Genomic DNA, 13,291 nt, shown 5'->3' with positions numbered 1-13,291 from the left:
ATATATCTTTACTTATTTATTACCGACCGGGCTAGCCGGGTAGGTAAAGTGTCTCCCTGGCAACCCAAAGGTCGCGGGTTCGATTCCCGCCTCGGGCTGGGTATCACGATGGTGCCGAACCAACCGGTTGGTTGGATATCCCGGCCACGATACACGAAGGAAAGCAAGAAAAAACTGGTTCCTCCATGTATTGATCACATCATACGAAATAAATAAATAAAAATTTATTTATTTTTTATTAATTTATTATGACAGACTCCACATTTTTAATCACATCACACATTTACTACAGTAGATACAGTAATATGAATGGATTTATGGTATTCGATTTGCTAATTTTTGTCATGTGTAATGGTGGCGCTGTCACAAACTTACGTCACCTTCTTCATGTGCTGGTGTTGACTGATACCAATGAAATATAACTAAAGCAACATGGCTGCTGTTGACGTAATTTCCTATGTTCTGTTTGATATGAGAAATTATAGTTATTTAATTGTGTGAAATATACAATTCCATGTACTTTATGTTTAAATACTTATTTCGTACATATATTTAAAGTAATGGGGGGAAAACCGAGTACAAGTGCTGGCAGTCCACGCGTCCATACAGGCAGTGGACCACGCGCAACTGCGACAGTTGCAAGTTTAGGAGTATTATCCCATAATCATAGACATGGTGCCAGTAGCAGCAATGGAGGAGGGTCAGATTCGCGTCAAAGAGCTCGGAGTCTTTCTAGTGTCCTTAATGGGCATTCTGGTCAACCAATAACCATCCCTACTGGTCACAGTTCATATGGGGCTTCTGGTTCTCCAGATTCGGATACTAGTGTGGATGACATCCCCTTTGGGCGTGTGTTTGCTGCACATTCGTTACCAGTACAGTTAGTTTCTTTTAATGGTAAGTTCGTTGACTTATCATTTTCATTCAAATCGCATGCTTGCTGTATATTATTATTATTAGCCACGTTGTGCAAGGAAGCCTTAGCCTTATGCAGCACCAGCCAAAAAAAAAAAAAAAAAATTCACAAGTTACCCTGAGAAGGACTTTTGAAGTAGAAAGGAATCACCAAGAAAGAGAATGATGATATCCAGCTGAGAACCCTGGATGTGTCTAGCCCATACTCACCAGATGTGAGCCCCTAACTTAACAGGCAGAAACATATATTTTTCTTTTTGTATATATGAGAATTTGGAAAGAACAGATTGTTTAATCCAAAATTTCATTCAATTTCAGTACATCTAGGTCAACAAGCCTCACTAAATTTAATTTTCGATGAAAGAAAATACCTACGTAAGAGAAATAAAAAATGATTACTGAAAAAAATTAAACGATTTTCGTGTGAATTGTTAACTTATTTGTAGCAAAAATAAAAACCTGCTGTTCTGTTGCTTTATATAGGATCATGAACCATGAGTTCAAAGTTAAGTTCACTTTTTTCTTTCTGTTTTTTGTCACATTTATTATACAAGTTGGAGTAATGTTCATGCAAATAATACACTTACAATGAAAGTATGCAAATGGTACCTGTTTTGTCCTTAGATATTGGACAGAAAGTACATATTTCTTTAAAATATCTAATGACAAAACAGGTACCATTGCTATGCATTGAATTGGTCAAAGTCTTTCTAAGTATGGCACAAACACAACCTTTCAATTGACATGGACATGTGGCATTTCTAAACAATATGGTAGTTTTTTACAAGTGATGTTCCCTTCCTAAATTCTCCAAACTTTGACATCTTAACCCCGGGGGCTTTCATCTGGTGAGTAGGCACCTGCGAGCTGATCTGATTGAGGTGTATAAAGTCTTGAATGGTTTGAGCATGCTCAATGCCGATGGGATTCTTCTTCTTGCTCAGAATAGTTGCCTGAGAGGGCATAAATTAAAATTGAGGAAAGACAGTTGTAGGATAGATGTGCAGAAATTTGCCTTTAGCCAGCAGGTGGTTGATTGCTGGAACAAACTTCCATCTGTCGTAGAAGTTGATAGCTTAAACAGATTCAAGGCAGAACTAGACAAACATTTGGAGCGAGTGGATGGGTGAAACGAAAATGGTGTGTGTGTGTGTGTGTTTTTTGTTTGGTTGATGCTATATAAGCTTGCTTTCTTGAATCATGTGCCCTTGCTAATGCTATTCACTTCTTGCAAACAAAAGGGTCTTCACCAAGTGACATTCACCATATGTACTTGGCAGTGTGCCAGGGTCCTGAGCTGGATATCATCATTCTTGTCTTTGTTGGTGATTGCTTTCTTCTCTCTCTCTCTCTCTCTCAGGTTAACTTGGAAATTTCTTTTTGGCTGGAGTAGCATAAGCCCCGAGCTTCCTTGCACCATATGGCTAATAATAATAATAATTATTATTATCTTTTTCTTCTTGAGTTTTTGGCTTTCCAACCTGTTATTGTTCATTGGAAATAAGATTATTGAGTTTACTCCAGCATAATTTAATTCACATAAGTTTACAAGGCTACTGATTCGCTTTATTTATTGTTGAATGCACTTATACAGTTGAACAAATGAATTAATTTCTTCTTTAGTTATGTTTTGGGTGAGTATCATGGCAAGTTTTTCCACTGTTGTGATGGATTGAGCCATCACGGTGCATAGTGCCAAAGGAGTATTTTTTTTTTAAAATTCTTTTTTGTTGTTTTACTCTACTCAAAAGCATACAAAACATGTCCAGTTCGATTGATATTCAGAAATAATCGGATAATATCGTTCTTATATTTTTCCAAGGTTCCCAGGCTTGTCAATTTATGATTTTCTAGCATTCTATTTGTGAGAGTAATACTGTGTGATTTTTTTTTGGGCTGATGCTGCATAAGCTCATACACTTGCTTTCTTGCATCACATGCCGCTACTACTACTAATAAATCAACTGTCAACTAGTAAAATAAAGTAAGCTTATTTCAGTATACTTCAGTTATTTTGACCCCACAGTATTTCAGATAATAATGTGGTTTGATGCATAAAACCAAACTGCTTGACCCAAGCACAAGTAACATTAATGCAAATTTACATTGTAAAAGTGTATAATATGACTACTGTACATCCACAACCCTGTTGAATATTTGCCTGGGTTATTTTGACTTGTATACTGCTGTAGGGTTAATTTATGACAAGTGAATCTTAATTTATATAAAAAAAAGTTCCGTTTAAGACACTTTGGAACCCACGATAGTCTCTTAATATTTTGAAAAAAAAAAAAAAATGTTTTTTAAATATTTAAAAACAACCTGTTATTAAAAAATTCCATAAATTACAGCAACTGACATGTATAAAATAATTTTTTTTTTACTTTGGCCAAATTTAAGTTTTAGAGAAGGTATAAATCTAAATACGAATCATGAAATGTCACAAGCTGATAGATAGCTTTGTCCACAGACTGGTATTGAGATACTATAGGTATGACACTACAATATACATAAATGGTAGCCAAATCAAAACAAACAAAGGAAACATGAAGGGCAAACTTATATAGCTTTTCACCACAAAAATTCTGATTTCTTTCTAACAATAAGAGTAATTAGTGAAAACCAGGCTAGGTTTATTTGAAATAAAATGTGTATTCAGGTTTACTTAAGAGTCTATATAAGATGGACATATAACCATGCCACACTGACTGCAAAATGGAGCAGTACATATCTTGAAAGTGTTGTATGCCTTTATATCACTACTAGATGGACACACAAAACACATAAAGGAGGAAAAAATTATGTCAACAACAATACTGGGCCTATAGAAATAGGCATTTTTTTGTAAAAGAAGCTTGGCGGTTACAGTTCAGAAATGCCATTTCCATGTCACAATCTGATATATAAAAAATATAAGTTGGTTTTCGGTTGCTTCCTGCCTTATGGAAGCAGCCCAGCCCAGCATCAAACAGGTATAGATCAAATCCCACATATCCAGAGGTATCAATTAATAAGTAAATTTCATTTGTTTTTATTATTATTATTTCTCTCTGATTGAGGGGTTCCACCCCGTGAGGGCTATTTCTACCAAACAAACAGGGTGGCTGTTATGTCTTGTGTTAACGTTGGTTGAGGAACTCTCTGACTATCAGGTGTTCGGATTGCAACTTTATGGAGTTCCTTGTAGGTGTTCTCTGGGAGACCCATTGCAGCTAGGCTGTTATGTAGGGACGTTGGCACCATACTGGTGGTTGACACAATGATCGGGATGGTCGTTACTTATTGTATATACCGCATCTCTTTAATCTCCTGTCTTAGATTCATATACTTCCTAATTTTTTCCCCATGGGTTTTCTGGAGGTTGCCAGTGTTGGGCACCACTTTGTCAATCAGATGTATAGCCTTTTCCTTCTTGTTGACAAGGGTTATATCCAGTGGTGAGCTGTGAATATTTTAGCAATGGGCTCGCAGTTTTTCTGACTTTCTACTGAGTATATTTGATCGGTCATGGAAGTGACATTGTACGCAGCTTCCACTAGAGGCGCTTCCCACGCTCGCACTGCTACTAGTGTGATTAGAGTGCGTGACGCATTTTTTCGTGACCGGTAAGATATCTCGAGTCATGGGTGGATTTAGGGGGGTGGTCAGATGCGGCTTATTACCCCCTTAACCATGCATATAAGTGAATGTATGAAACATTCCTAGATCTATCTAAAAAAAAAAAAAAAAAAAAACTTAAAAACCTGGTCATCATGCCTTGCCTTACGATGATAACTGGATAAGACAGTCTGGAGTTCTAACTTTTTAGAATTTTTGAATAGTATGACATCACAATCATGCTTCCTGAAGTTACTACTGCAGTAAGTATGATTGCAACAATGCAAATATTTGTCAATTTCTTTTTTTAATTTCACAATTTTGTTACATTCCATTGTTAGGTGCCCTTAACAGCTGCGTATGTCACTTCAACTACAAGATCGGTACATCAACTGGTGCTATTTTACAGAGATATTTAGATACGTTGCACTCGCAAGTATACATCCATGTCTTACTTTAGTTATCATAAATCCATTGTATCTTGTCTTCCAGATATGAAAATCTGTGAATGATCAATAAAATATTTACAATCAAAAAGGCTCCTTCATAGCCAGGTGGGCAGGAGCAGCAGTGCGTAGCACATGCTTCTTGATTAGACCGAGGTTCGAGCCAGTGACCACCAAATACGGAAGGTTAGGGAATGACCACCACGTATCCCCGGAGCAATATGGCCTTAGTTGCTAAGTTGCTAAAAACCAAATAACGAACAAACAATAAAAAAGCTCTTATTTCGTAATTGATATATACAAAACAAAATACCTGAAAGAAACACGAAGGATGTTTCGCATAAACAGTCTTCGCATAAATAGTTTAATAGTTGTTAAACTATTTCCCTAGTTTAACAACTAGGGAAATATAATGGATACATTTTTTAATATTGCGAATAAAAAATAACATGAAATATTTCCCATATCACAAATAACATAAAAACTATCACAAAGCATTCCACAATATAAAAACAAATATCACAATATAAAAACAAATATTACATAAAAAACAAACTTTCTAGAAAAGTACACAAAAAATCATAATTACATGAAAAAAAATTATTTCACAAATATTCAAGAAAAATTTATTCTAAAAATTGCCATATAGAATTTACTTCTTTATTAATATTTGAATCTTCTGCTTTGCTCAATAGCTGAGCAATGATTACAGAGGAATGATTTGACATAATGATCTGGATCAAATTGAAGCAATGGTTTTCCATTTAGATGTATGGTCATCATAATCTGCAACGTGTTTTATTCATTATGCTAAAAGCTCACTCAGTTTCAGCACTGCTAATCGCAATGGTTTCAAAGGTATTTCTGGATTTCTTAATTGAAAAGGGAATTTCACTCGATTTTAAAGATAAACTGTCTGACAAAATCTCTAAAATCATTAATTTTTATTTCATATTTTATCAGAAAACAAATTTCTTATTCGGTTTTCACCGTCTTGTAACTTAGACGAAAGTTCTTTCACATTCCACGATTTTGGGTAATATATGTTTAAAATTTCTTTCAATGCTACATTATTTTCTTTATTTCATTTAAAATCACCCTGTTGCATTAATAACCTATCCTTTAAAGACATTGCTCCTTAAAGCTAAACAGAGAAGTTTTTCCTGATTTATTTTCTGCTTTATTAGTTTAAATTGTCATATTAACTTATTTTCTAGAGTAGCTTTATATTCCTAGTTACGATACTTAGTTTAAAGTTTAACTTAGACAGAGATTTCGTAGATATTACTTAGTATCGGTAACGGTATCAAATCCACGTGTCACAAATTGAACGAGAGGTCTTTTAACCAAATTTAGTCGATTTATTAACCAATTGTTATATCAAATTATCTTCTATAAGTAGATTATAGACCTAGGCAGGATCCTTAGTTTAGTCTAAATTGAGATAGCGAGATTTCGAAGCTAATCAATACTTACGAGTCCGTAGAAATACCGTTCGTGAATTCCCGCCATTTTTACACGATAGCATAAGCTTAGTGTAGTATACTGCATAATATAATATTGTCAATTAATCAGTAAATCTATTAATCTTGATAAACTTTATTGTCAATTAAATTGTATTTTTAACTCTATAAATATATATAACGACTTAATCGTAACAAATAATTAATACATAACTATAGTGGTACACGTGATACGGAAGTTGTATAAAGGGAACACTAGATACCGAAAAAAAAAAAAAAAAAAAAAAATATATATATATATATAACATAACTGTTTTGGGATATAACTTAAGGATTTAATTTTTGTTTTAAATTTTATTGAATTAAATTGGAATCATGACTCTGACCAGAGCAGCAAAGCAAAAGGCTCAAGCTAATGGGAGTACTGTGGTTCAGGGGAGAACTGAGCGGGGCAGTTGCCCTCTGAATCACAGTCTATTAAAATGCACTGTTTGCTTGATGTTTGCGGAGCAGTCGGGTACGGGACATGATACTGCCAAGGGGGATGTCTTTGTGTGTGCACGATGTAAGGAGTGCAAGGAAATCAGGCTACAACTCAGCGTTGTTATGGGCCTTTATGAGACCTTGAAGGACAGGGTGGATGCCCTCGAAGGAAATAAATTGAGGGGCCCATCAAGCTCTCAGCTGCCCACATCAACGCCAGAGCTTGCACTTGGTCATCAGGCAACACAGGGGCAGCCCCCTAGGCAGAATGCGCTGGTCCCACAGGAACTAGTAGTTGTTGGTGACTCTATTGTCAGGGAAACGGGGAACATACTTTGTAAAAAGGATAGGTGGAATAGGACCAGGGTATGTCTGCCAGGGGCAAAGGTTGATGACGTTGTACAGCGGATATCATCTTTTAAGGGCACAAAGGGTGATATAGTTGTACACGTTGGCACTAATGATATTAAGAGTAGGAGACCGGCGGAATTACTTAGCAAGTACAGGTCACTGTTGAAAAAAAGCCGTGAATTAGGGTTGAACTTGAAAGTGTCTGCAATTCTGCCCAGACACGATAGGAGGGAGTATATGATGAGAGCCTTGTCGATCAATTCGGCCCTGGAGGGATTGTGCAAGGCTCAAGGGGTAGAATTTTTTTCAGCCTGGACTGTACTTGTTAACAGGAGAGATTGCTTCTACAGGGATGGGATACACTTAAATAGAAAGGGTGCAAGAATTTTTGCTGATGCTGTCGAGGCAGTGTTAGGTGGGTCGGAAAACTGCTAGTTGGGGGGGGATACAAGGACTAATAGATTAACAGTAGCCACTGGCAGAGGTGGAAGTGATTCTTGCACTGCTTCTATTCAAATGAGCAGAAGTCTGAAAAACAAGATGCAGGATATTTCAGAGACTGCTGGTAGTCATTGCGTTACAAGTAAACACATGGGTTGTGTTAGGGTAGCTAAGAATAGAAACAGGTGCATGTATACCTGCGTGTACACCAATGCTAGGAGTTTGGTAAATAAATTTGATGAATTTGAGGTATTGCTCAAAACATCAAAGGCAGATATTGTTGGGATATCAGAGACGTGGTGTCACACAGATATAAGTAATGCGGAACTGGAATTTGGGGAATACAATGTATATAGAAAGGATAGACAGGACAGGAGGGGTTATGCTATTAATTAAGAAACACATAAAGTCAAAGGAAGTGAAGCCAGTTGACATCGATGGACAGGGCAGTGTCGAGTCAGTTTGGTGTGACATAAGCATAGAGAAATCAAAATTGAGAGTAGGAGTGTGCTATAGGCCTAATGACTCTGATGAGTATAATAATATATTGTACAGGGAAATAGAGTGGGCCAGTAAATCAGAGAGTCTTATAATGGGGGATTTTAATTTCCCAGATATTGACTGGAATTTGTGGGTTGGTCACTCGCACACTAGCAAGGCTTTTGTGGATTTATTGGATGATTGTTTTCTACATCAGCATGTTCGTGAGGCAACAAGAGGGAGCAATACTCTTGATCTGATTATCAGTAGTGATTCTTCATGCATTAAGAACCTGCAGATAAATGAACCACTAGGTGGCAGTGATCACAGTGTGTTGAAGTGGGATTTACTCAAGGAGGTAACTACCATCAGAGGTAAAGGGAAGGGTTTTTGTTTTCGTAAAGGCGACTATGATGGTCTGAGACAGTATTTAAATTCTATACAGTGGGACCAACTGATGATGTTACCAACAGCAAACTCAAAATGGGAAGCATTCAAGGAACTAATCTTGGTGGCTACCAGGCTTTACATACCAACTAAGAAATATTGTTCAAGGTTTAGGCCTAAATGGTTGTCAGATGGACTAAAGAGACATGTGGCAGAGAAGAAAAATGCATGGGATACATACAAATTAATGGGTGACATGGAAGCCTATGATAGATATAAGTTGGTCTGTAACCAAGTCACAAAGGAGATTAGGCAGGCAAAGGCAGACTACGAAAAATCCTTGGCAAAGGATGCAAAGAAAAACAGAAAGGAGTTCTTTACATACTTGAACTCGAGAAGGAAAGGGATGAATCAGATTGGTCCACTGGATATTGATGGTTCAACAGTTGAGGATCCTGCTCAGGTGGCTAACAATCTAAACGAGTATTTTGCATCTACATTCACGCATGAGGAGTTATTCAGGAAGGAGAATGATGTAGGTAAAGTAAACATTGGCAGTGAGCTGGATGATTTTGTAATAACTGAGAGGAAAGTGGAGGAGAGATTGTTGAGGATAAACATAAAAAAGGCACCTGGGGTGGATGGGATCTATCCAGTTATATTAAAGGAGGCAGCAAAGGAAGTATGCAAACCCCTAGCCATAATTATGAGAGCTTCTTTGGACTCAGGGGAGGTACCCATAGACTGGAGATGTGCAAATGTAACCCCAATTCACAAAGGAGGATCAAAGGCTGACACAAGTAATTATAGACCTGTTAGTTTAACTTCTGTTCCAGGTAAATTAATGGAGGCACTGGTTAAAGAAGCACTGCAGGATCATCTAGACAAGAATTCAGTTATAGCTCAGACGCAGCATGGTTTTGTTAAGGGCAGGTCTTGCCTGACCAATTTGATTGGATACTATGATGTAGTCACAAAAGAACTGGATGCAGGGAATAACTTTGATATTATATATTTGGATCTTAGAAAGGCTTTTGATACTGTTGCACATGGAAGACTGCTGCACAAATTGGAGCAGTGTGGCATTGGAGGCAAATTGCTGCTATGGATAAGGGGATGGTTGAGTGGCAGAAGACAGAGAGTGGTAATCAATGGACACTGCTCAACGTGGACTAATGTTATTAGTGGAGTTCCTCAAGGTTCAGTGTTGGGTCCATTGTTGTTTTCGGTGTTTATGAATGATATTGATGATGGGATATCAAGTTTAATGTCTAAGTTTGCAGATGATACAAAGGTTGGCAGGGTCGTTAAGGACACTACTGACGCTATGCTGCTGCAACAAGATCTGGAAAGGTTGAACAGATGGGCTGAGAGGTGGCAAATGAAGTTTAACATTGACAAATGTAAAGTACTACATATGGGTAACAGTAACCCCAGAGCAATGTATCAACTCAGCGGTACTACACTGACAGTGGTGGAGAATGAAAAGGACCTGGGGGTAATTGTGCAGGCAGATATGAAGTTCTCTGAGCAGTGCAGACGAGCTGCAAGAGTAGCTCATGGTGTCTTGTCAATGATATACAGGAATTTTTCTAGCAGGGATAAGGAGGTGATTATTCCCTTGTATAAGGCAATGGTTAGGCCACATCTTGAGTACTGTATACAGGTCTGGAGGCCTCATTTCAAGAAGGATGTAGAGCTGCTGGAACGGGTACAGAGAAGGGCAACAAGATTAGTAAATGGAACAAAGGGTTGCTCTTACGAAGAAAGGCTTAAGTTTTGCAAATTACAGAGTCTGGCGACTAGGCACCGGCGAGGTGATCTGATAGAGGTGTATAAGGCTTTGAATGGTTTGAGCATGCTCAATGCCAATGGGATTCTTCATCTTTCTCAGAATAATCACCTCAGAGGGCATAAATTCAAATTGAGGAAGGACGGATGTCGGATAGATGTGCGGAAATTTGCCTTTGGCCAGCGGGTGGTTGGTTGGTGGAACCGACTTCCATCACTTGTTGTTGAAGTTGATAGCCTAAACAAATTTAAAGCTCAACTGGACAGGTATTTCGAACGAACGGAGGGGTGAAATGGGAGAGGGTTTTTTTTTTTGGCTGATGCTGAATAAGCTTGCTTTCTTGCATCATATGCCTCTACTAATGCTAATGCTAACAATGCATTTAATAACTTGTCGAGGTAATTTTTTTACTTTCGATTTTGATTCCTTCAAATTCTTTCAACTTCAACATGCTCTCAATTTTAGCTTCATAATTTCCTTCAGAATTTTTCAAGCAATAGCATTGATAGTTTGAATAATTAATTTATATGCTTTTACCATTGTGATTCTGTAAAGCTTCTGAAAGGTAAGAGAGCTCCTGCAGGATGTCGATCATAGTACTAAATGGTTAAGAAATTCCACATTTAAAAGTCTATTTAATAATATGAAATATTTAACTTCTGATTCAGAATGTTTGCACAAAGCGGGATAATTCCTCCAACACACAATTGCCGTCCACAAGCTGCTCATTATGGCCTGAACGCACGACCGATCTTTATAGTCTCCACATCAAGTTCTTTAGCAGTCATCCTTAATTTGCGGTAGTTTTATGAAGATTGGTGACAGTTTTTTTTTTTTTTTTTTAATTATTGCCTGATGCCATTATATTTTAGAACATTTTTTACACAGTGAAAGGCTCCACAAAGTTTCAAAATCTGCCAACATTTCACCTTCGTAAAGTTTATATAATATTTTAGTTGCCTCAACCCCCCCCCTCTATGTTGTTACTCTCACTAGTTCTTTGAATACAGTGCAAAATGTCAGAAACACATGGATATTCAGCTACTGTGACCATGTGAACATAGACAGGAGAAATTTACTGGATGGCAAGGATCACTCACTTCTCCGAAAAACACATGCCTGTTTGTTGGAGTAAAGGGGAACTACAACAAAGGTTGACCAAAGGCTATAATCCGTGTCGAGAATCTTCTTAATCCTCTGACTGGCTATGGAAAGCATATTGACTAGCGTGACTTCTCGGTATATGACTGCAGAGGTTTTACAGACACCACTAACATTGTGAAATGGTAATCCCTTTCACCCTTAATTCGTACTTTCTAATTACTTAAATTGCCTAAAGGCCAGAGGCGAGAACAATGCATACACAGTTGTCTCTCCTAATCCATTCGTTATGTGGAAATTTTCTTTGTTAACGGAAACTATTTAAATTTAATTACCAAGGGGAATCAAAAAAATTCGCTATAAAGAAGTTTGTTAAACAGAAGTCTGACTGTAATTAAATCAAAAATGAAGCAATTTTAAAATGCATAACCAATCGATTGCGCCATTAAAATGCTGGGAATGGGGCCCCACTGTAATTTCGGCTCTGGATACTCAATAATTGCATTCAGGATGCCATTTGTAAAATAAATGATCGTCTCAACAATGGGCTCGCAAATTTTCAAAAAAAATAACAATGGGCTCTCGTGAGCCCACTATAGCTCACCACCGGTTATGTCTGGTCTGTTATGCTGGATTGCCTTGTCCGTTATTATGGCACGGTCCTAGTACAGCTTGTGGGTTCGGGTTTCTAGTGCCTGGTGTTCGTACTTGTAGTATGGTACACTTTCTCTGATCAACTGGTATTTCCTTGCTAGCTTCTGTTGTATTATCCTGGCTAACTGATTGTGTCTATGAGTGTGCCCAGTCTGGGTGATCACCTTGCATCCCGCAGTGATATGTTGGATCGTTTTGGAGGCCAGGTGGCATCATTGACACGTCATCTGACACTCTGGACTCCTTTGCAAAGTATTTTCTATAGTTTCCGGTGTTGATTGCCTGGTCTTAGATGGCGAGCGTGAATCATTCTGTCTTGGGGAAGAGCATCTTGCTCGCGAACCATGCATTGGAAGCCATTTTATTTATGTGATCTTGTTGGAGATCATTGTAGTGTCTTCTTTGCCCATCTTTCTAGCTTAATTTGTTCCGTCTCTGCAGGAGGGGACTCCTCGTTTAGGTTGAGTGGGGTATGCTGCTTGTCTGCCTTCTTATGGCCTGGTAGAGTGCTGTTGTGTTTTTCTGGAAGTAATCTTTCACATTTTCCGTTGCTCAATGAGGTCTGTCAGGCCTCTTCCTCCCTCTTTCGGAGCTATTGTCCGGCCGACTTCAGGTGGTGTTGGTGGCCCTTGGTCATCATTGTTCTTGTCTTTCTCATGGTATCCTCCAGATTGGTATTAGTCCAAACAATGATCCTGAAGGAGTATGTTAGCACTGGGACTGCATAGGTGTTTATGGCTTTAACTGTGTTCCCTTCATTCAGCTTTGCTTTCAGCAGGCTTCTTAGTCTCTGATAGTATTTTTCAATCAGGCTGGCCTTGATTTCCTTGTGCTGTTACTGCTGAGCCTGCATCATCCCCAGGTATTTGTAGGTCTCTCCCTCTGTCATGAGTTCAATCACTTTATCAGTCTGCAGCCGGTAGTTTCAGCCAACTAATTTCCCCTGATGCAATCCTTGGGGCTTGCATTTGTCTAGACTAAATTCCCTTCCGATATCATTGCTGAATTCTTTGGTGATCTGGAGCAGTTGTTGGAGTTGCTTCTTGGTTGCTGTGTAGAGATTGACGTCATCTATGTACATTGGGTTGGTGAGGGTGTACAGGTTTTTTCTTCCTTCTTTGAGGTTATATCCATACTTGCTGCTGTTGACATAGTGGATAGTGGGTTGGTGCTGGATGGAA

General features: G+C 38.2%; 1 protein-coding gene across 1 annotated transcript in view; it reads left to right on the top strand.

Moving 5' to 3' along the window:
- The first annotated feature begins 453 nt into the window (after nucleotides 1–453).
- The window catches only part of LOC150079122 (E3 ubiquitin-protein ligase znrf2-like), a 92,982-nt gene continuing 80,144 nt past the window's right edge, over nucleotides 454–13,291 (top strand). Inside the window, exon 1 of the mRNA XM_090384161.1 lies at nucleotides 454–897. Within this exon, the coding sequence (XP_090240287.1) occupies nucleotides 561–897 (337 nt within the window). The 5' untranslated portion in view covers nucleotides 454–560. The remainder of the gene's footprint in view (nucleotides 898–13,291) is intronic.

This window comes from Mastigoproctus giganteus, chromosome 10 (genome assembly GCF_048544385.1).
Source record: "Mastigoproctus giganteus isolate SK-2022 chromosome 10, ASM4854438v1, whole genome shotgun sequence".
NCBI classification, from domain to species: Eukaryota; Metazoa; Arthropoda; class Arachnida; order Uropygi; family Thelyphonidae; genus Mastigoproctus; species Mastigoproctus giganteus.
The sequence above is the reverse complement of the archived record's forward strand: the minus strand, read 5'-3'. Positions and strand labels throughout refer to the sequence as shown.